Below are 24803 nucleotides of genomic sequence, written 5' to 3' on the forward strand. Positions count from 1 at the left end.
AACGTTCTCAGCCACCCCAGGACTGACTGAACGGGCATACCACTCCATTGACACAGGTAATGCTCACCCAATTAGGGTCCAACCTTACCGAGTGTCTCCTCAAGCTAAAACTGCTATAAAACGGGAGATCCAGGATATGTTACAGATGGGTGTAATCCGCCCCTCTGAAAGTGCATGGGCATCTCCAGTGGTTCTAGTTCCCAAACCAGATGGGGAAATACGTTTTTGCGTGGACTACCGTAAGCTAAATGCTGTAACTCGCCCAGACAACTATCCAATGCCACACACAGATGAACTATTGGAGAAACTGGGACGGGCCCAGTTCATCTCTACCTTGGACTTAACCAAGGGGTACTGGCAGGTACCGCTAGATGAATCTGCCAAGGAAAGGTCAGCCTTCATCACGCATCTCGGGCTGTATGAATTTAATGTTCTCCCTTTCGGGCTGCGAAATGCACCCGCCACTTTCCAAAGACTTGTAGATGGTCTCCTAGCGGGATTAGGGGAATGTGCAGTCACCTACCTTGACGATGTGGCCATATTTTCGGATTCCTGGGCAGACCACCTGGAACATCTACAAAAAGTCCTTGAGCGCATAAGGGAGGCAGGACTAACTGTTAAGGCTAAGAAGTGTCAAATAGGCCTAAACAGAGTGACTTACCTTGGACACCAGGTGGGTCAAGGAACTATCAGCCCCCTACAGGCCAAAGTGGATGCTATCCAAAAGTGGCCTGTCCCAAAGTCAAAGAAACAGGTTCAATCCTTCTTAGGCTTGGCCGGTTATTACAGACGATTTGTACCGCACTACAGCCAAATCGCTGCCCCACTGACAGACCTAACCAAAAAGAAACAGCCAAATGCTGTTCAGTGGACCGGAAAGTGTCAGAAGGCCTTTAACAAGCTTAAAGCGACACTCATGTCTGACCCTGTACTAAGGGCCCCAGACTTTGACAAACCGTTCCTAGTAACCACAGATGCGTCCGAGCGTGGTGTGGGAGCAGTTTTAATGCAGAAAGGACCTGATCAAGAATTCCACCCTGTAGTGTTTCTCAGCAAAAAACTGTCTGAGAGGGAAAGCAACTGGTCAGTCACTGAAAAGGAATGTTACGCCATTGTCTACGCTCTGGAAAAGCTACGCCCATATGTTTGGGGACGGCGTTTCCACCTGCAAACCGACCATGCTGCACTGAAGTGGCTTCACACCGTCAAGGAAACTAACAAAAAACTTCTTCGGTGGAGTTTAGCTCTCCAAGATTTTGATTTCAACGTCCAACACATCTCAGGAGCTTCTAACAAAGTGGCTGATGCACTCTCCCGTGAAAGTTTCCCAGAATCAACTGGTTAAAATCGTCCTTGAGATGTGGAAAATATTGTTAGTCTTTATGTACTTGGTAGTATATTTAGAGATGCATGTGTCTTATTAACTCTGTTTTTCCTAGAGCTCCAGGAAGAAATCCCAGCCAGTGTTTCACCCTAGCTGAGATTTGGGGGGCGTGTCATAAATATAAAGGGAAGGGTAAACCCCTTTGAAATCCCTCCTGGCCAGGGGAAAGCTCCTCTCACCTGTAAAGGGTTAAGAAGCTAAAGGTAACCTCGCTGGCACCTGACCAAAATGACCAATGAGGAGACAAGATACTTTCAAAAGCTGGGAGGAGGGAGAGAAACAAAGGGTCTGTCTGTTGCTGGGTCTTGGCCGGGGATAGACCAGGAATGGAGTCTTAGAACTTTTAGTAAGTAATCTAGCTAGGTATGTGTTAGATTATGATTTCTTTAAATGGCTGAGAAAAGCATTGTGCTGAATAGAATAACTATTTCTGTCTGTGTATCTTTTTTGTAACTTAAGGTTTTGCCTAGAGGGTTTCTCTATGTTTTTTGAATCTAATTACCCTGTAAGATATCTACCATCCTGATTTTACAGGGGGGATTTCTTTATTTCTATTTACTTCTATTTTTTATTAAAAGTCTTCTTGTAAAAAACTGAATGCTTTTTCATTGTTCTCAGATCCAAGGGTTTGGGTCTGTGGTCACCTATGCAAATTGGTGAGGCTTTTTATCCAACATTTCCCAGGAAAGGGGGGGTGCAAGTGTTGGGAGGATTGTTCATTGTTCTTAAGATCCAAGGGTCTGGGTCTGTAGTCACCTAGGCAAATTGGTGAGGCTTTTTACCAAACCTTGTCCAGGAAGTGGGGTGCAGGGTTTTGGGAAGTATTTTGGGGGGAAAGACGCGTCCAAACAGCTCTTCCCCAGTAACCAGTATTAGTTTGGTGGTGGTAGCAGCCAGTCCAAGGACAACGGGGGGAATATTTTGTACCTTGGGGAAGTTTTGACCTAAGCTGGTAAAGATAAGCTTAGGAGGTTTTTTCATGCCGGTCCCCACATCTGTACCCTAGAGTTCAGAGTGGGGGAGGAACCTTGACATATACAGACATGGAAAGGCCCAAGCACCCAGTCTCTAAAAAAAAACAACCCCTAGCACAATAAAAAAGGGAATCCTAAAGTCACCCCCAAATTCTTGGTCTCCTGCTTGGCTAAAAGGTTATTAAAATAATGGTATTTTGCATTTCCACCCAGAGTTTTGGATGATTTAGTTGATATTGGTCCTGCTTTGAGCAGGGGGTTGGACTAGATGACCTTCTGAGGTCTCTTCCAATCCTAATCTTCTGTGATTCTATGATTCTCAAAGAATTTAACAAGCATTAATGAATGAAGCCTCAAGCACCCGTGTGATGTATAGAAGAGTGATAATCCCATTATATAGAATTATACTAATGGTGAAACTGATGCACAGAAAAGCTAGGTGGCTTCTACAGGTCACACAGCAAGAACCTCGTGCTCCTGACCAGTGTTCCCTTTAATTTTTTTCTGCATGCAGAATGACAGGCTAACTAAGTGTAAGTTTAAAGCTTTTGAGTGCAGCCCCTTCATCTCCCCCATTCACATGGTCTCTCAACTCTCCTTTCCTCATTTGTCTTCATTCACTGCTGCCCACTCTCCCCACGTACTCCCTCTCCCTCCCTTAAGATCAATCTAACTACTCTCACTTATGGAATCCACACACCTTCTGGGTGTGGTGTTCTGTCCCAGCTAGTGGCACCGAGACAATTTAGAGATTAATGAGTCTGCTCTACAGCCTCAGCTGAGAGCCAGTTGGCTTTCAGCTCATGTGGTAGCGGCTCATGGACTAAGCTCCAGAGGCTCCAGGTTCAATCCTGACAACCAGGGTCTGTTGGTGTTACCCTTGCTCTCTTTCTCTTTACTCTGCTCTTTCCCACTGGTGCTCTCCTCATTCACTATTTCCCATTTATTCACTTCCTCTCAGTCATTCATTCATCTCTTCTTTTGTTTCTCTCATTGTCTCTCTCCCCATCCAATTTGCTTTCCCCATTCTCTCTCCCTTTTCATTCACATCCTCCCTCATCTCACCCCCTTTCTCCTTCTCTCTTCCTCCCACCCATTCATCCTTCAAAGTCAGTAACTCCTGCAGCCATCCCTTGTCCTCCCCCACAAAAAAATCAAATAGCACCACTACCTCCCTATCATTCTTTGTGGAACCCTTTCTGATGCTAATGTTTCTGATACTCTCCTGGGCACCACCAGACCTGAGGCATGTGGGGGGGGGGGACACCTGCGTTCTTCTCTCCTGCTCAAACCTAGAGTGAGTGTTGCCTTCAAAATCTCCCCCTGCCACCCTCAGGTCTGAGGAGGGGGAAGTCAAGTTGGGATTTTTAAGTCCCTCTCCTACCTGTCAGGAGCAGCAGCACTAGCAGTCTCTGAAGAAGAGGGAATTGCAGAACCCTCTCCCCTCATCCAGAAGTAAGATGCGTCCTGGTAAATAATTACCCATGAGGCAGACAATTCTTAATGTGCGATACCTACCAAGAGAGAGAGTGTAGCCACACACGCTCCTGAATCTCATTCCTGTGTTTTAAAAACCAGACTATCTCTAAATTGACTAACAGAAAGAAAGAATTGGGTTATGACCATGTGTAAGTGAACATAATTATACTTCAGGATGCCTAACAGTCAACAAAAATCATTTTGTCATGAACACTATTAGTATTTTATCAAATATTTTATATTATATAGACTATACAGTGATTTCCATGTGTTATCTTCCCAACTGGCAGGATGCAGCATTCAACTTTGCATTATAAATTCTGGTATCTTGTAAGAATCGTGTCCCAGAAATGGAGGCAACCAGAAATATTAGCTACAGTGGTGTTGCAAGAATACAGTCAGGAAGATAACCTGTCACCACTTGTATTGTCCTCCAAAAAGATTAAATGAACACAAATGTTTTTTCTTGTAACTGTGTACACCAGGGATATTTGCAGCAGCTGTGCCTAATCACTTTGAATGTTATTGCAGCTGTTACCTGCCCAACTCCTCCTCAGATCTCTAATGGAAGGTTGGAAGGAACAAATTTTGACTGGGGATTTAGTATTAGCTATGTCTGCTCGCCAGGCTATGAACTGTCCTTTCCTGCTGTTTTGACCTGTGTTGGGAATGGAACTTGGAGCGGCGAGGTACCTCAGTGCTTACGTAAGTATTTGTTTGAATCTCATATTTTATTCTAATTATTTTTCCTCGCTCACCTCTCGCTTATCACTCACTTTTTGGCCACTTGTCGCTTGTTCTTCAGTTGCTCGTCAGGTTTCTTTGGAAAGTAAAATCACTTGAACTTTTACTAGTAGAAGGAGGAATCCCAGACCCTCCAACCTGCTACAAATGTAGGGTGTTTTATATGCACATCTTTCCATACCAGAGAAAAATAAGGCTCCTGTGAATTACCATGTCTCATTTCCTTAGTTACCCATGTGAAAGAGGGTTAGTGGGCATCCAACAATAGCATGTTGCCGGGGAAAGGCTTGTGAAACATTTCAGATGAATGATGGAGTTTCCACATGAGCTCTTTCTGTAAAAATTGTCTAGCTCCCAAGAATGCCAATTCCTTGTGAGGGAATTAAAGTTTTTTTTTCCCCTGAGAATTTGGAACTTTACCCATCAAATAACCACTCAGAAGAAACGTTTAGACCTCAGTGTGCAAAAAGGCTAAAAAAAAAAAATGTATCTAGATCTCTACAAACTATAATCCCAGTGTGGCATATGTTTACTAGAGAGCATAGAGTTTACACCAGAAAGTAGTCATATTGAAGCCAATCAGACTATTCACAGTAGTAAGTACTATTTTCAGTTATTGGTGTTTAAAGGATCAGGCCCTTACAGAGTCTAAAGCTTTCTCTTAGTAACAATTTTGTAATGGAATCTATGCTGCCAGTTCTATGATGTAGTGTGAATTTCCAAATAGTCATAGATTAAGACCCCTATCTTGCAAACAAATCTCAGTATCGGTATGTGGAGCCTCTCTGCTACCAGTGAGGTTTTATCAGAGAATGTGGAGTTCGGGGGCATAGAATATATCATAGCTGATCATAGCACTGGTCCCATGAAACACTGTATGCAGCTTCTGAAAATGGCCAATACCTAATACTGTAGGGAGAGGCCAAAAAACTCACCCAGCATGCATCTAGCCAGTTATTCAACGCTATGCCATGGACAGAAGAAAATCCTTGCAGGTGATAAACTCAAAGCCTTAAGACTCTGATTTAGAATATATTATTACTGGCAGATACATATTCTATTTAATAAATGTCTATTAATGTTTGACTTTCAGATTTCTACTTAAACTGCTTTCCATGTTTAATGTAATTCTTTTTATTGTAGTTCTGGTTAGCCCCACTAACTTTCTAGTGATCTCACTCCATACCCAAGTTATCAATTGTAGTTAAGTAAGATGAAGTAAGAAGCTGCCACTCCTAAAATCTGTTTCTCTTTGGACAACTTCTTTTGCTCCCTCCAAGAGCATGAAAGATGCTATAAGTACCAGGTGTTATGAGGTTCTGTTGTGCAGGCAGAGGACTGTCATACTCTGCAATGGTTTTCTGCGGGGCATCTTGTATGCTGATGTAATATAGGATTAGGGGATAGAGTAGAGCTGTGGATGTGGAAGGTTTTGTAACTGGCGGAATCACCAGACACACAGTACATCTCCAAGCTGTTCCCTCTGCCTCTCTCATAGGGATTCTAATCAGCCACCAAAGCTAGTTCAACCTTGAGACTGCAGTCAGTACTAGCAAAGACTGGCTCTCCATCATGTTGTGCAGATTCTATTCCTTCCTTGCTCCCACAAAACTCCCATTTATTTGGTTCTGTATAAGAGCCAGACATGAGATTTGGAGTAACTGTTCAGCTAAGCTCAGGTACTTTAGTGTAAGTCTTATTTTAATACCTTTTAGCAAATGCTGAATGCTTTCTATATGTCACATAATTTTCCATAGCAAAGTTTTGTGGTGACCCTGGAGTACCTTCTCAAGGGAAAAGAGAAGGCAAGAGCTTCATCTACCAGTCAGAAGTCTCTTTCAGCTGCAATCCTCCGTTTGTTTTGGTTGGGTCCAGTACTCGGATATGCCAAGCAGATGGAACTTGGAGTGGTTCTTCTCCTCGATGTATAGGTAAGATGAAATCCATGTTACTGAGATCTACTGGATTCTTCTGTTTGGTTCTCCCACTCCTAGACCGGCCAGTTCGTGTATGAAAACTTTGATTTATTATGTTGTGTTATTCAACACTATCTGTGAAACATGACCATTTTAATCATGATACTTCTACTGATCCTGTTCTCCAAATGGTTAAATTAAATGTATTTGTTGACACACAGATTTTTTTTCACTAAAAAAATACCTTATGTTGTGTTGATTTTATTTTTATTTTTTTAGAACCCACTCGCACATCATGTGAAAACCCTGGAATCCCCCGGCATGGATCACAAAACAATACATTTGGCTACCAGGTAGGGTGTGTTAAGTTGTTTTTATAGTACACAGTAGTTCAGAAGTTCTCAGACTATGATCCAGGAACCACTGATGATTAAAGGAGCACTTGCCTATGGTTTGCTAAGAACAAGATGCTCATATGGTTTTGGTTCTCCTTATTTCCAGCTGCAGATTTACATTAAAACCAGCAACAAACCCTTTAAATACTTTTCCAGTGCTAAATTCTATGCAAACAATTGTTATAGTTGCCAAACAGATGTTTTGTGATCATAAATGGGAGAGAAAGTGTTCCACATACTCTGGAACTGGAAAGCCGGTAGTCTATGGATTAATTCCTATATTAAAATGTGGTCTACACGATGAAACATTTGGAAGCTCTAGTCATATACTCAATTTGACAAACTGTGATTTGGACCCTGCAGTGCTAATGTGTACGTTGATTTTGGCAGGAGAGGTCATTTTCTTAATTAAAAAAATAAACGTAATATCCAAGTTATTCATCTCTCCAAGGCCTTGTCTACACTGGCAAGTTTCTGTACGGTAAAGCAGCTTTCTGTGGTGTAACTCCCGAGGTGTACACACTGCCAAGCTACTTAGTGCACAGAAACTGCGCAGTTTTAACGCAGTAAAAAAACCACCCCGACGAGAGGCATAGAGCTTTCTGCGCTGGGTCTATAGTGTAGACACCCTGGTTGATTACAGCGTGGCAATTGGTCTCCCAGAGGTATCCCACAATGTCTGTTCTTGCCTCTTTGGTCATCGGTTTGAATTCTACTGCCCTGCCCTCAGGTGACCATCCCTTTAATTCCTGGGGAATTTTGAAAGTCCCCTTCCTGTTTGCTCTGTGATGCGTGCAGTGGTTTCAGTGCATCTTTCCGGGTGACCATGCCTGCTGCATGCACCAGGTGATCCCCCGCTTGGAGCAATGCTGAGCTGCTGGACCTCATCAGCATTTGGGGAGAGGAGGCTGTCCAGTCCCAGCTGCGCTCCAGCCATAGGAATTATGATTCCTACGGACAGATTTCACGATGCATGAAAGAAAGGGACCATGCCCAGGATACAATGCAGTGCAGGATCAAAGTGAAGGAGCTGCAGAACACCTACCACACGGTGTGGGAGGCAAACTGCCACTCCGGTGCTGCACCGATGAGCTGCTGGTTCTACAAAAAGCTGGATGCAATACTCGGTGGCGACCCCACCTCCACTGCAAAGGCCACTGCGGATACTTCAGCGGCTCATGTGCCAGTCAAGAGTGGACTGAGCCAGGAGGAGGAAATCTTGGATGAGCATGTGGAGGAGGAGGGGGACCCAGAGGCAGAGCACAACTCAGAAGTCAGAGATGCAAGAAGCCAGGAGCTCTTCTCTACTCCATAGGAGTAAACAATACTGCGTCTATAAAATGTTACATTTTGGCTTCACAGATATTACCTTGGGAGCCAAGGCTCCCTCTTTATTATCACTGGCTGAACGGCTGCGCAGAATTAGAAAGCGGACACGAAAAACTAAAGAGGACTTTCTGCGTGATGTCATGATGCACTCAGCGGCCAAAAAACAAGAATTAAAGGAGTGGCGGGACAGTGAGAAGAGGGACCGAAAGGAGAACGCAGCATGCCAGAATGAAGCCACGGAGTGGCTCTTAAACGTTATGGAGCACCAAGCGGACACACTCCAGGCGCTACTAACGCTGCAAACTGAGCAGTTCCACACCCACCCTCCCCTGCAGCTGCTGTTACAAAACTCTTTCCCATGCGCCCACCAGACTCACCAACACACTCTTATCAACCTCCTGGCTCTAGTCTGGACTCGCTGCATTCCACTCCTGCCCGTCACAGTCCAGCCCTGCAGACTCCCAGTACCCACTGCAGATTAGCCCTGCTGAAGTACAGTACTTTCTGCACTGTACTCCAAAGGACAAGGTTGCATATGATACCTGGACATACACAAATCTTTAACCATCCCAGGACCCCACCTCCTCCTGGGACTCTCCCTTCCCCCATCCACCACAGAACTGATGTGTTTTTTTGTTTGTCTCTCTCCTCTCGTTGTTGTTGTTTTTTTAAATTGTGTTTGAAAGCAATCTTTACTCTATTAATTGAAAGCAAACAGATCCCTTCAAAGCAACAGGCAGTTTTCTTAAACCTTCACAGTGCATCGTCTGCACCAGTCACAATCACCTCCTAGTATTACTGCACTCCCGAGCATAGAAAAAAATATTACTGGCTTTCAGCTTCAAATTGTTGCCTCAGGTCATCCCTAATCCTTATGGCCCCACGCTGCACCCCTCTAATAGACCTGGTCTCTGGCTGTTCAAATTCAGCCTCCAGGTACTGAGCCTCAGCTGTCCAGCCCTGAGTAAAGCTTTCACCCTTCCCTTCACAAATATTACATAGTGTACAGCACATGGCTATAAGCATAGGAATATTGTTACCGGTGAGGTCCAGCCTCACATATAGGCAGTGCCAGCGGGCCTTTAAATGGACAAAAGTACACTCAACAATGTCAAGGTTCCCCATGTATGGCTTTATAAGCCATGGCATTAAGGGGTAGGCAGGGTCTCCCAGGATCACAATAGGCATTTCGACTTCCCCTATGGTGAACTTCTGGTCCAGGAAGAAAGTCCCTGATTGTAGCTTCCTGAACAGGCCAGTGTTCAGAAAGATGTGTGTGTGTCATGCACCTTTCCAGATCAGCCTGTGTTAATGTCTATGAAATTCCCACCGTAATCCACAAGCACCTAGAGAACCACAGAGAAATACCTCTTCCAATTAAAGTACTCGGTGGCTAGGTGGTCTGGTGCCAGAATTGAAATATTTGGGCCATCTATCGCCGCCCCACAGTTAGGGAAGCCCATTTGTGAAAAGGCATCTACAATGTCACACACGTTGCCCAGAGTCACGGTCTTTTGGAGCAGGATATGATTAATGGCCCCGCACACGTCCGTCAACACAAGTCCAATGGTCAACTTTTCCACTCTGAACTGGTTAGTGACTGATCGGTAGCCATCTGGAATAGCCAGCTTCTACAGTGCAATTGCCATGCGCTTCTCCAACAGCTGGACAGCTCTCTTTCTCATGTCCTTGTACCGCAGGACTGGGGCGAGCTCATCACACAGTCCCATGAATGTGACTTTCCTCATCCGAAAGTTCTGCGGCCACTGCTCGTTATCCCAGACGTGCATGACAATGTGATCCCACCACTAAGTGCTTGTTTCCTGAGCCCAAAAGCAGCATTCCACTGTGGTCAGCACCTCCGTGAATGCCACAAACAATCTCGTGTCATAGCTGCTACACTTGACGAGATCAATGTCACACTCTTCTTGCCTTTGTAGTTTTAAGGAATAACTCCTCTTCCACTTGTGACTTGTTAGTGAGAGCGAGCAGCATATTGGTCAATAGTGCAGGATCCATTCCTGGAGACCAAAGAGGCAGAAGATGCACTACACCAACCATTGAAAGATTGTGCCAAATGCGGATGGAAGCACATGGATTGCTGGGATGCGAAGCAATGTATCACAGGGCATTGGGACAGGACCTAGGATGTCCCATGACCCTCTCCACCTTCCCACAACTTTTGTGGCAGAAAAGGAAGAGATGCTCTGTGGGACAGCTGCCCAGAGTGCACCATTCTGAATACCAGTGAAAGTGCCGCAAGTGTGAACATGCTTTTGTGCAGGCAGCTGACAGTGTAAACACACAACAGTGCTTTCCCTTCAGCGTCTCTGAGCAGTGATGTAACTGCCAGCGATGTAACTCTGCTAGTGTAGACATACCCTTAGTTTTTCTTATATTGAGGAAATACTAATATAGCACCAAAACCTGAAATTGAAGGTCAGTTTTTAATCAGCAAAATTATCATTGATTTCAGTGGGATATTTCCTAGGTAAGGATTGAGTAAACTGAGTAAGGATGTCAGGATTTGGCCCACATTTTGATAATAATATGATAAAACAGTTATAGTCAAGCCAATTTTCCTCTTGCTCACACCAAAATATATCAGGAGAGATGCCAGTGTAAAATGAATTTGAGTGAAAAGAGAATCAGTCTCAACATTCTTTAAAGAATACAGTACATAGACGATTCGTGCATGCTTTTGAGACAACAAAATGCTACGTTAGAACGTGCTTATTATATTCATTGCATTGCCATTTTCTGTAATTTTGTTGTCAAATTCCCTAGGGTCATTTGTCTGACATGTTAATCATCTGTCTTACATTCTGACAGGCCAGTCTGATCCCTCTAGATTTTTGTTTTTGTTTTTTGTTTTTCCTCTGGTGAATGGAAGCATCATTAGCATCCAGCATACAACTCTTCAAATAAACAGGCATATTGTCAACTGATACATAGTTTCTAAAACAAATGTAGCTATTGACAGGATTTACAACTTTGATCCCCAAAGTTCTAAGTGCCTTGCAGATTAATAGGGCAACGCTGTAAATGCACTTCAGCAGTGTTTAGTACTCTCTTTCCCTGTAGGAACTGCAGCACTCCTTCTTCTGCTTAAGGGGAAGGGTTAGGAGGTAGCTCCTTTCTCTGATGCCTAGTGGGGAAGGAAAAACTAAGATAACACTGCCTTGGCCACTCTGGCTAAACATAGGGGAAGGATAAAGAAGAATCCAAATCTAAATCCAAAACGCAACAGACCAGATCTTGGCAGAAAGACAATCAACATCTAGCACCATATCTAATTATATGTAGGAAGACTTTATGGAGAATTAGAGAGACACAGTGAGTGAAGTAGTATATTTTATTGGCCCAACTTCTGTTGGTGATACAAGCTTTCAAGGTACACACAGCCCTTCTTCACGTACCTTGTCTCTCTAATGTCCTGGAACCAACTGCACACACAGTTATGGAGGATTAGGCAGAGCACTTTGAAGTTTTACCAAGTGAATAATGAAGAGTTTTTGTCAGATAAAGTTCTGCTTCTAAAATAGTAGATGTTCCGCACAATTTGTACATATACAGTGTCACCAGTTAACACTAGTAGAACCAAGTTGCATACTTCATTGTGCAGCTTCTAATTAAGATCTCACATACACGGAGAAAGTTTAGGTCTGAGGCTGAATGTAAAACCCCAACGTAGAACACCTTCCACCCTCTGGTTGTTGGGTGTCAGATTACACAGAATGAACATGGCATGGCCTCTTGGCAATGCTAACCCGTAGTTATGGGTTTCCACAGTGCCAATTTCTTCCTAGCTATCCACTTCCCTGCCTAGCCAGTCCTCTTCTGTCACCAGAACTCCAAGATCAGGCTCTTTTAAGCTGGCTACACAGAGAATTATCCAGCCCTGACCTCCCCACTTTGCTGTTTTGAAGTGATCTCCAGACTTTGCATTTTATAATCTGTGCCTACAAAAAAGCCACTACCTGCCTGCTTTCCCAGGTCCCAAAGATAGGGTCTATGCACAGTGTGGGTCTCTTCTAGATCACAGCATACATGCTATCCCCACATCACAATGTAATGATGCTAGTTGGAGTTTTCCAGAGGAAAGGTTAGACAGAAATTGAGTAAGGGTATCAGTATTTGGCCCTTGCATATTAAGTTAAGCAGATGTGCATCAAAAATGCTAGCTCAGCCCTACTTCAGATACCAGCCACAGAATGTAAATAAATGGTATCATATGGTATAATTGGGATGTGTACCTGCTTTTAGGATATTATCATTCATTCCAATATTTTGTTACGTAGCAAATTTATTCTGAACACAGTATATTATATCAAGCAGATTTTACAAAGACAAAATACCTTTGTCTCACTATATAGCAACTTCATCTATAAGCTTGAAAAATAAATTGCTTCTTTGAAATGAACTGTGGGTTTGAAATATTTGTTCAGAGATATTGCTAGTAACATAGGAAATTGTTTATAGCACATTGGCCATAAGCCATTATAGCGCACCACACTGCTGAAATGAAGCAAGGATTTATTTAGAACAATCTGTCTTGCATGCGAGGTTCTGTAGTTCTATTTTTTTTCCAATTTAGGTTTTTGTGGAAATTCAGCAAGTTTCCTGCATGTTAAAGCTTGAAGGGAGCCAAAGTGCAAACTGTATTTAGAAAGAAAAATAGCCACATTACACCCCTAGTATCCTTGTATTAGCTCTTGGGTCTGTTTTATGATGCGCCGTATGATATTCAATATGAAGATAAGGGAAAACCTTGTAAACTTTCTTCTTCTGTGAATTTAGTGCTTATAAAGCTATAATTTGATAGCACTGTAGAATGAAAACCTGTTTATTTCAAGATAAGTGCTGTATAGTATGGACAGCCATGTGTACACCTCCAAGTCTGCCCCCACCACTATGCCCCAATCTTGATCTGGAGCAGTGAAAGAATAGTTCATTCTTAGTCTAATCAGCCTTTAACTTCCAACAAGGATGCAAATTGTGTGAGATTATGTGATGTGCACACACATTCACAGGGAACTAAGACTACAAACTTATTTCACAGAGACCAATAATTGCGTTTATTTAGTAGCAAAGACTTTTATGCCTATGGCACTGGACTGGATTAGTAGAAGTGATGTAGTGGTGAAAGTGCCATTACCACTACTTTGAGCAACCCCGTTTTTCTGAGAGAGCCTTTATAACCATGTAGGTTTTCAGCTAGGATTCAGCTAGGGCGTCAAGAGGTGCATTTTATTTCACTTCCAAAAGAATGGCCAAATGTTAGTTGAGCAAAAGAGCTGATACAGCAGACACCCTGGGGAATGCACACCAACCATCCCTTAAATCCAGGCATACTTGCCTTCCAAAAATATAACCTTTTATTGCTTTTGTTTGTTAAAAAAAATACAGAGCTCTGCAATAAATAACAGATGTTTAGTATGAAAAGACTGCTTTAAGTCCCTTTGTGGTCAGAATAATGACTCTAAAGATGCACCTTCTTACTCAATAGATCTGTTTCCTGAAAGTCATATCTACCAGTTAGTGATGAAAATAAGATTTTCCCACGTTTTACTTCCATTCAACTAAGAGAGGATAGAGTGAGATGGCTTCTGCTCTAGTTTGCACATGATTGTGAAGAATAGTTAACTCTGTTCTAAGTGGCTAATCTTTATTTCTGGTGCAGACAAGCAAGAAAGAAAGAACAGAGCTTCACTCTAGTTTGCAGGGGTGGCTGATAGAGAAAACATTTTAACTTGTAAAGTGAGGAACCATGAGTTTTACACAGGTAGTTATTAGATCCCATTGCCTGCCAATGAATGGATACTGGGCATCTCATTAATATCCTATTCAGAATGTCCCATTCTGGTCTGACCACCAACAACTGCAAGCAAAACTTGTAGTATGAGCTGAGACTGTGGTATGAGCAAGACACACACTAGACTCTATGTCAGTGGTGGGCAACCTGCGGCCCGCGGCCCAGCAGGGTAATCTGATTGTGGGCCGCAAGACATTTTGCTGACATTGCCCGTCCACAGGCACAAACTCTCTCTCCTTTGCTGCCGTTCACCATTCCCAGCCAGCATGTCCCTGTGGCCCACCACTTCCTGCAGCTCCCATTGGCCAGGAACGGCAAACCATGGCCACTGGGAACCGCAGGGGGCCATGCCTGTAGGTGGTCAAAGTCGGCAAAATGTCTCGTAGTCCGCAATCAGATTGCCCTGATGAGCCGCATGCGGCCCGTGGGTCGCAGGTTGCCCACCACTGCTCTATGTCCTTTAGTCAGTTTAGAGTGAATGACCTCCCACTGGAAGTTCCTTACATTATTAAGTCCTCTCTACAACATATTGTAACATAAGGATCGTTAGAAGGAATGATGTGACACCAGATTGTCCAAAAAACCAACAAACTTTAATGCAGCCATCGCCCATATACAGCAGTACCTGCTTTATCTGCCTCCCCTACAGCTGGAAACCCACCACCCTACTCACCAAAAGAACACTTTGTTTCAGTTCCTATTCCCCTGCATCTGACTCTAGCCACATCCACTTACAACCCAGATTTTTTGGGAAGAGAAAACCCATTCAATATCCTGGTATAATCTGGCGACTGGAGGACCAAGAATAAAGACGGGTAGAATCACACTGAAAAAAAATAGTTCTCCTTTCCTTTCCAGCACTCATAAAAATTCAGATAGAACTCTAAGCAAATGCTTTGGTCAGTTGTTACTTTATCTGAACTGGTTTTACCATGACTAACCAAAACTTCTGCTACTCTTAGTGAAGTGAATTTACTGCAATCTCAGATAGAAGTGTGTGTGTTTCAGTAACAATTGTTCTCATAGCTCATGCCTCCCATTTTGAAAATGTATTATTAGTAAACTTGGTTATGGTTGGGAATGGTTAATATTTATACACCTTCTTCTGAGATGAGCATCACCCCTTTGCTGAGTGGTAGCAGATATCCAGTGCTTTGCAGCTTGATTTCCCAGTGGAGAAGAAATCAGTGATGCAGAGTCTGGGTATAAAATTAGCCCAATAGTGCAGTTTAAAATAAAAAAGGAGAACAATGCAGAAATATTTTCATGTGTTGCTACTGTATCAGGATAAAAAAAGAGGGTTTTTAGCATTTTTAGTAGAAAAAATGTTTAGTGGAAAAATTTTGTGAATGTTATGAACAGGAATTTTCACAATATTTATGTTAGCAGTTTAAGCATTTCAGTTTCATATTCTGGGATCAGGGATTTGTGGCATAGGAAGGCTGACGCTCCTAGATGGTGGGCAAGGTGCTGCTGCAGGATGGGGGCTTGTACTTTTGAATGGGGGGCAGTGCTGTGGTGCACTGCCAGCTTCAAAGGAGAGGAATTTCCACAGCCCCACACAATCTCCAGTTCCTTTGCCTTTGAGCCAATCACTGCTTGGGGGGGAGTTGATGCCTGAGGAACTGGGTGGTAGGCAGGAGATGCAGCCTTGGGATAAAGGCAGGAGCCACAGTATGAGTGAGTTTCCTTTGCCAGTGTTCCTCTAGATCTTGGAGACCCAGGATTTTTGCTGCAGTCAAACCCAATGGGTATGACTCTTCAGGCGCTCCTTAAGGACCAACTTCCTGTTTGCACATCTCTGGTTTGAGCAGGACTACATTGTACAGAACTTGAAATAATAGAATCATACAAATCTAGGACTGGAAGGGACCTCGATAGTTCAGCTATTCCAGTCCTCTGCACTGAGGCAGGGCTAAGGATCACCGTCCCTGACAGGTCTTTGTCTAACCTGTTCTTAAAAACTCCAATGACAGCTGTTCCACAACCTCACTAGGTAATTTGTTCCAGTGTAACTACCTTTACAGCTAAGACATTTTCCCTAATGTCTAACCATATCTCCCTTGCTGCAATCTGAACCCATTACTTCTTGTCCAGTCCTTCATAGATAAGGAAAACAATTTATCACCCTCCTCTTTTATGTACTTGAAGACTTTTATTGTGTTCCCCTTTCAGTCTTCTTTTCTGAAGACTACACAAACCCATTTTTTTCAGTCTTTCCTCACAGGTCATGTTTTCTAGACCTTTAATCCTTTTTGTGGCTCTCCTCTGGGTTTTCTCCAGATTGTCTACATCTTTCCTGAAGTATGGGTGCTGGCACTGGACACAGTACTCCATCTGAGGCATTATCAGTGCTGAGTAGAGCAGAAGAATTACGTTTCATGACTTGCTTACAACACTCCTGCTACTGATGTTCACTTTTATTTTTTCAATGGTATTACATTGTTGACTCATATTTAGTGTCTAATCCATTGTAACCTCAGATCATTTTTTGCAGGACTCCTTCCTATTAATCATTTCCTATTTTGAATTTGTGAAGTTGATTGTTCCTTCCTAAGTGGAGTACTTTGCATTTGTCCTTATTGAATTTCATCCTGTGTGTTTCAGGCCTTTTCTCCAGTTCATCAAGATCATTTTGCATTCAACTCATATCCTCCAAAGCAATTCCAACCCCTCCCAGCCCACAAACTTTATAAGTGTACTCTCTATGCCATTATCCAAATCACTGATGAAGATATTGAACAGGACTGGACCAAGGACAGATCCCTGCAGGACCCCTGTCGATACACCCTTCCAGTTTGACTGTGAACCATTGATAACTACACTCTGAGTATGATTTTCCAATCAGTTGTGTACCCACCTAATATAGGTTCATCTAGACTGTATTTCCCTAGTTTATTTTTGAAAATGTCGTGTGAGACAGTATCAAAAGCCTTACTAAAGTCAAAATAGATCTACTGCTTACCCCCTATCCACAAGACTTGTTACCCTGTCAAAGGAGGATATTAACTTGGTTTGACATGATTTGTTCTTGACAAATCCATACTGACTGTTACTTTTCTCCTTATTATCTTCCATGTGCTTACAAATTGATTGTTTAATTATTTGCTCTGTTATCTCTCCGGGAAGTGAATTTAAGATGACTAGTTTATAATTCCCTGGGTTGTCCTTATTCCTCTTTTTTATAGATAGGTACTATATTTGCCTTTTTCTAGTCCTCTGAGATCTCTCCTGTCTTCCACAAATTCTCAACAAGAATTGCTAATGGCTCAGAGATCTCTTCAGCTAGTTCCTTAAGTGTTCTAGGATATATTTCACCAGGCCCTGGTGACTTGAAGGCATCTAACTTGCCTAAGTAATTTTTAACTTGTTCTTACCCTATTTTAGCCTAAGATCATACCCCATTTACACTAATGTTCACTGTATTAGTCATCTGATCAGTTCTTGGTGAAAACTAAAACAAAAAGGGAATTTAACACTTTGGTCAGTGCTGTATTTTCAGTAATTGTCTTTCCCTCCTCATTGAGTAATGAGCTTACCCTGTTCTTGGTCTTCCTCTTGCTTCTAATGTATTTGCAAAATGTTTTATTGTTACCCTTTAATCATATTTTGTCCCTTGGCCTTTCAAATTTTGTCCCTACATGCTTGTGCTGTTTTTTTTAATATTTATCCTTTGTCATTTGACCTAGTTTTCACTTTTTGTATGACTCTTTCTGATTTTCTATATTAGAATGTTGATTGAAGATTACTATGGAGCCTAAAGTGGATAGAATTCCTGATAGGTTTCAGAGTAGCAGCCATGTTAGTCTGTATCCGCAAAAAGAAAAGGAGCACTTGTGGCACCTTAGACTAACAAACTTATTTGAGCATAGGCTTTCGTGAGCTACAGCTCACTTCATCGGATGCAAGCAGTGGGGAGATTTATATACACAGAGAACATGAAACAATGGGTGTTACCATACACACTGTAAGGAGAGTGATCAGGTAAGGTGAGCTATTACCAGCAGGAGAACGGGGGGGGGGGGAGGGAGGCGCGGGAGAACCTTTTGTAGTGATAATCAAGGTGGGCCATTTCCCGTAGTTGACAAGAATGTGTGAGGAACAGTGGGGGGGAAATAAACGTGGGGAAATAGTTTTACTTTGTGTAATGACACATCCACTGACAGTCTTTATTCAAGCCTTAAGTTAATTTTATCCAGTTTGCAAATTAATTCCAATTCAGCAGTCTCTCGTTGGAGTCTGTTTTTGAAGTTTTTTTGTTGAAGAATTGCCACTTTTAGGTCTGTAATCGAGTGACCGAAGAGATTGAAGTGTTCTCCGACTGGTTTTTGAATGTTATAATTCTTAACGTCTGATTTGTGTCCATTTATTTTTTTGTGTAGAGACTGTCCAGTTTGGCCAATGTACATGGCAGAGGGGCATTGCTGGCACATGATGGCATAAATCACATTGGTAGATGTGCGGGTGAACGCGCATCTGATAGTGTGGCTGATGTGATTAGGCCCTATGATGGTGTCCCCTGAATATATATTTGGACACAGTTGGCAACAGGCTTTGTTGCAAGGATGGTTCCTGGGTTAGTGTTTTTGCTGTGTGGTTTGTGATTGCTGGTGAGTATTTGCTTCAGGTTGGGGGGCTGTCTGTAAGCAAGGACTGACCTGTCTCCCAAGATCTGTGAGAGTGATGGGTCGTCCTTCAGGATAGGTTGTAGATCCTTGATGATGCATTGGAGAGGTTTTAGTTGGGGGCTGAAGGTGATGGCTAGTGGTGTTCTGTTATTTTCTTTGTTGGGCCTGTCCTGTAGTAGGTAACTTCTGGTTACTCTTCTGACTCTGTCGATCTGTTTCTTCACTTCAGGAGTTTGTAAGAATGCTTGATAGCGATCTTGTAGGTGTTTGTCTCTGTCTGAGGGACTGGAGCAAATGCGGTTGTATCGTAGAGCTTGGCTGTAGACAATGGATCATGTGGTGTGGTCTGGATGAAAGCTGGAGGCATGTAAGTAAGCATTGCGGTCAGTAGGTTTCCAGTATAGGGTGGTGTTTATGTGACCATAGCTTATTAGCACCGTAGTGTCCAGAAAGTGGATCTCTTGTGTGGACTGGTCCAGGCTGAGGTTGATGGTGCAATGGAAATTGTTGAAATCCTGGTGGAATTCCTCAAGGGCTTCTTTTCCATGAGTCCAGATGATGAGGATGTCATCAATGTAGCGCAAGTAGAGTAGGGGCGTTAGGAGATGAGAGCTGAGGAAGCGTTGTTCTAAGTCAGCCATAAAAATGTTGGCATACTGTGGGGCCATGCGGGTACCCATAGCAGTGCTGCTGATTTGAAGGTATACATTGTCCCCAAATGTGAAATAGTTATGAGTGAGGACAAAGTCACAAAGGTCAGCCACCAGGTTTGCCGTGACGTTATCGGGGATACTGTTCCTGATGGCCTGTAGTCCATCTTTGTGTGGAATGTTGGTGTAGAGGGTCTCTACATCCATCGTTGCTAGGATGGTGTTTTCAGGAAGATCACCAATCGATTGTAGTTTCCTCAGAAAGTCAGTGGTGTCTCGAAGATAGCTGGGAGTGCTGGTAGCATAGGACCTGAGGAGGGAGTCTACATAGCCAGACAATCCTGCTGTCAGGGTGCCAATGCCTGAGATGATGGGGCATCCAGGATTTCCAGGTTTATGGATCTTGGGTAGCAGATAGAATACCCCTGGTCGGTGTTCTAGGGGTGTGACTATGTGGATTTGTTCTTGTGCTTTTTCAGGGAGTTTCTTGAGCAAATGGTGTAGTTTCTTTTGGTAACCCTCAGTGGGATCAGAGGCTAATGGCTTGTAGAAAGTGCTGTTGGAGAGCTGCCGAGCAGCCTCTTGTTCATATTCTGACCTATTCATGATGACGACAGCACCTCCTTTTTCAGCCTGAGTGTTTACATGATGTGTCATTGATTCTTGATCTTGAACAAGTTACTTAGTCCAATATTTTCATATTGGATCCCTAAGCAGCCTGATATGTAACTCTCCTTGCTTTCTGTGGGAGCCAGTGGAATTTCCTCTACTCAGCATCTCAAAAATTATGCCACTGTGTTTACGTGCAAAATATGGGTGAAAGTAAAGGGGGAAAGGGATGTATCCAGTTCTTTCCTTCATAGAAAATTGTTGATTCCTCTTCAAAAGAATGTTTCTGAAACAAAGAGGAGAATAAGTAGATTCATATGTCATTTGCATTGAAATGTTACAAATGTGTTTAACACAGTGGTATTGATTTGGTGGCTGGAGCAGGAGCAAAAGGATGTTTGCTTCATAACCAGAATGCCAAAATATTGTTTGATTGACAGATACCAAATAAATAGAACAGGTATAGAAGAAACCTTGGTTCAAAACTGTTCATTTGAAGAAATGGAGAGCTGATGTCCACTAATCTGTTATAAGAGTAACACGTATTGCCAAGCAATCTAGTATAGTTGATTGGATTCAATGCTACTTTATCAGATAAAAGAGCATTAATATTGCAATTCAATGTAATTTCAATAACTGTCAATAGTGTTTTCCTAGTATGTATTTCATTATGAAAACCTGATTTGCTGCATCTCTTTAAAGTAATTATATAGTCCAGTGGATGTTGTAAGGGAAAAAAAAGTTTCACTATTAATTCACATACAAGTACTATGCATAGCTCATGGGTTATTATTACATTTCACCATGATGAGAATACTGAGCTGAAATGGAATTGTACTATAAAGTTTCGAATAATTGTTTATAGTAGTGAAGCACTATGGTTAACGGGATTCAGTTGTTACGAAAGATGTGCATATTTTACCTTTTGGGGATCAAGAACTTTTATCAAGCCTTTTAAACTTAATCAAAATTTAAAAAAAAATGTGAATGCACTGTGCTATGGAAAGTTAGTGCAAACTCAACAACCTCTCCTTCAAACATGCATCAAAAGATACACAGCTCACTAGATGGCACATTTGACCTATGACGTCTGTATCTAAAGATGTTTAAGCACAAGTGTATATGAGTTAACAATTCTCAGTGTATAATAAATGGCCCTGTACTTAGTGTATTCAAAAGCGATGATACTGCGAGCATTCAGACACTATTTTGCTTCACTTGCAAAGAATCCTTTCCTTTTTTTTTTCAAATTATCCATTCCAAGCCTAAACAAATGATGAGCTCGAGGAGTTAAGAGTGTAGATTTTCATGTATTCACATTGTTATCTATTAAACATATTGATTTTTTTTCTCTTCTTGTAGTGAGAGAGTAAAGTTAAACACCATAGAGCTCAAAGCTAAAAGAAAATGCTTGAACCATGGAGGCTTGAGTCAGAAGGAACTAGAGCTGGTCAGAGAAATTCCAGTGAAACATTTTTCATCAGAATTTGCTGATTCCTTCCAACAGAAACATTTGACATAATGGTTCAATTTCAAAGAAGTTTCAATGAAACCCACTGCCACAAAGGTTTCAAAACCTGCCTGATTTCCTGCCAGCACACTGACCGAAATCCGTGGCAGCCCCTGACAATGTGACAAGGAGATGAGAGCCTGGAAGGGCTGGCTCCCAGTTTGTGATTCCTTGGCAGTCTGGGCTCCCAGGCTCGCAGCCCTTTGGCAGCCAGAGCTTCCACGGCTTCCAAGATCCCACTACATAAACTGTCCCAGAGTTAGGGCTCCATTCCCTTTCACTGAGATTTCTGAAATTTGAGGGTTTACTTCCAAAGTACCAAATCCTCCACAGAATGGAATTCCCTTTTTCTGCCCAGCTCTTGAAAGGACTTCACAGCTCATCTTATCCATACTGCATTCTGTGTAGGAGTTTTCCCTATTGATTGTGGAACAATTTATATTTCCTTGTGATAACATCATTGTACTTTCACTTTTTCATTAGGTGGGAAATGTTGTTCAATTTCAATGTAAAAAAGGACACCTTCTCCAAGGTTCTACAACCCGATCTTGCCTCCCTGATCTTACATGGAGTGGGATTCAGCCAGAATGTATACGTAAGTAATGGGGATAAATATTTTTCTGTTAGTCTTGGATGGAAATAGTTACCCATGATAGGTTTCTTAAATTAACTTAAATGTACTATATTGTTGAAAAGTAGTGAACAATAATAAACGGAGCTTTGGTTTTCCTATGTCTATAACGGCTTGTAGAACTGTGAAAGATTAAAATCATATTTTACTCAATTTATCCATATTCATGTGATTTTAATCTTTCACAGTTCTACAAGCCGTTATAGACATAGGAAAACCAAAGCTCCGTTTATTATTGTTTATAGTTGATTGGATTCAATGCTACTTTATCAGATAAATGAGCGAGGGTGAGAGTGTGGCTGCAGGAGGGGTAGAGGAAAGGAAAAGGGATCATGGTAAAACTCTGTGCTGCCCTAAATTGCACTGGGGATGGGCAGCCCTGAATCAGGGAGTAGCCCCCTCTGCACTTCATCCAAGTGGAACATCAAGGCCACTAAGTTTCGTCTGAGGTTTCAAAGCATATGCTCCAGTATTAATAGTAAGAAATTGTTTGCACTGCTTTCCTAGTACCCAGTGCTGATACTTTGAAAAAGGGCAGTGTGGTAATTTGTTAAGGTAACAATAATTAGTCATATCTGAAAGAGAGAGGAAGTTCTTTCTAAGTCAGGGAAGCTGTTTCTCTCCTAGGCGACTATGCATTCTCTTAAGACTTATGCAAACTATTGTCTTGTAGTGCTGATTCATTTATACTGTAATGTCACAAGTAATGCCTTCCAGTTCTACAAACAGCCTGAAAACATGCCATCTGCGATGGTCATAAGATATGTCATAACTCATAACATAAGATCAGCAGGATGAGAACCACACATTACATGGATGGGAGCATGCAAGGTTGCTCTGTGACTTGTGTTAGTGATTCAGTAGGTGACACTCTTCCCTCTGAGTGCTGAATCAGTGCTCAACTGCAATGAAAGGGGGCACTCTTCTGTTGAAGGTGCCATGTTTTGGATCCAGTGTAAAACTAATGTTTCAGACACCTGTACCAAGATGTTTTTCTCAAAAGTAGGTTCATTAAGAGTCATTCTGGGTAATTTCTACCCAGGATAATTACAGTCTGTTTTACCTAAAATTACTCCTTGTAACTTCAGGGTGACTCATTATTTTTCTTTGAGTGATTGCACATGTCCATTCCACTTTGGGTGTTTGTGCACACCATGTACTAGCAACAGGGATTTACCCCTTAGCGTGCTCCCGGTGCTGTCTCATGCTGCTCCATGATGGTATAAAGGGCAGAGCCACCCCCAACCTTTTTCAATTCCTTCTTACTGCCTGTGATGGTTATCAGAGTGTTCTACCTACCTACTGCAAGTGTTTCCCTAAGAAAGAGGGACGCACTTGTCTTCACTAGCAACATTAAAGCACTGCCGTAGCAGAGCTTTAACGTGGTGGTGTAGGTGCGGCTCCAGAGAGAGAGCTCTCCCTGCGCTCTGAAGAAACCACCCCCACAAGGGGAATAGCTCCCAGCGCTGGTGCACTGTCTACGCTGCCACTGTACAGCACTGAAATTTGCCACGCTCAGGAGGGTGTTTTTTCAGACCCTTGAGCAAGAAAGTTTCAGGGCTGTAAAGTGACAATGTAGTCAAGGCTTTAGCATTTCTATTGAATATAGCTGGTATTTGTTAATAGTTCATAGTTTTCTACTTGTAGGTTTCCTTTTTTAAAAAAAAATAGTGTACTCAGTGTACACTTCAGTTCATGCCTGTTCTGGATACCAATGCCTGGTGCTGGAGCATGCTCTGGTTTCTGGACTTCAAACCTTGTGATGGCTGCAAGAAGCTGATGCCAGTCAGTGACTTGCTCTCCAGGTGCCTGCAGTGCTTAAGAGAAGCCCACGTCAGGGACACGTGCCAAAGATGAAGGAACTTTAAGCCCAGAATTAAAAGGGATAGGGAGGTCAGACTAAAGCACTTTTTTGCAGAGGCAACCCCCAGCAGCCACCCTTGGAGCCTTCCTATTCGGGTCAAGTACTGGATGCCTCTCCTTCAGTTAACAGCAGTACTTCTGTCATGGCAGAGTCTTTGAACAAATCTCCTTATCTAGTACCAAAGAAGAAGCAGCGGGAGACTGTATCAAGGGATCCATCGTCAAGCAGATCAAGGTCCCCAGCACCAGAGACCAGCAAATAAGCTGGGAAGGAGGGTAGAGTGCACTCAGTGTCAAGGCACTCCCCTGTGCAGACTGCACCTCGGGGGAGAGAAAGTTGTCAACTTTTACACCAGTACTTGTGCTGTTCAGACTGACCTCTAAGGGAGCACCATCCTGTTCAGTGATGCCATCATCTGTAGTTTAGCAGAGATTTTTCCTGTGCCATCAATGCCTGAAGCATATGACATAGAATGTGATCTACTGAGTCTCTTGGTGCAAACTCTGCTGGCAGTTCAAGAGACAGCTCACCCAGTACTAGCAGACACTCATGGGGATTTGCCAGCTACTAGAGTTCAGCCCCTGGTACTGTGGGCACTTCTGGACACTCTGGTACTCCCTTGTATGGCATCACCAAGAGGCAAGCCAGCAATTATTTAGCCAAGGCAGTCCTCTCCAGACCTTTTCACATTACCCTGGCACAAAGAAGCACCCCACCTCCCTGGTCAAATGACTCAGGTTCATCACCAGAGTTGGAAGTTGGATCTTATGTGTCGCAGCCACATCACATAAGCGATCGCTCTCCCCACCCTGGTATCCACTGGAATTTCTTCATTGGTTGGCTAACAGGGAGCCATGGTCGGGAAGAAATTGCGT

General features: G+C 42.8%; 1 protein-coding gene across 3 annotated transcripts in view; it reads left to right on the forward strand.

Annotated features, from left to right (window-relative positions):
* CSMD3 (CUB and Sushi multiple domains 3) overlaps positions 1-24803 on the forward strand; it is a 1179008-nt gene that overhangs the window by 1123660 nt on the left and 30545 nt on the right. For all 3 annotated transcript variants that reach the window (XM_048841517.2, XM_048841518.2, XM_048841519.2), the window contains 4 exons: positions 4369-4542; positions 6339-6512; positions 6777-6850; positions 21917-22028. In XM_048841517.2, coding sequence (XP_048697474.2) covers positions 4369-4542; positions 6339-6512; positions 6777-6850; positions 21917-22028 — 534 coding nt within the window. The remainder of the gene's footprint in view (positions 1-4368; positions 4543-6338; positions 6513-6776; positions 6851-21916; positions 22029-24803) is intronic.

The sequence above is a fragment of the Caretta caretta genome, chromosome 2 (genome assembly GCF_965140235.1).
Source record: "Caretta caretta isolate rCarCar2 chromosome 2, rCarCar1.hap1, whole genome shotgun sequence".
Classification (NCBI taxonomy): Eukaryota; Metazoa; Chordata; order Testudines; family Cheloniidae; genus Caretta; species Caretta caretta.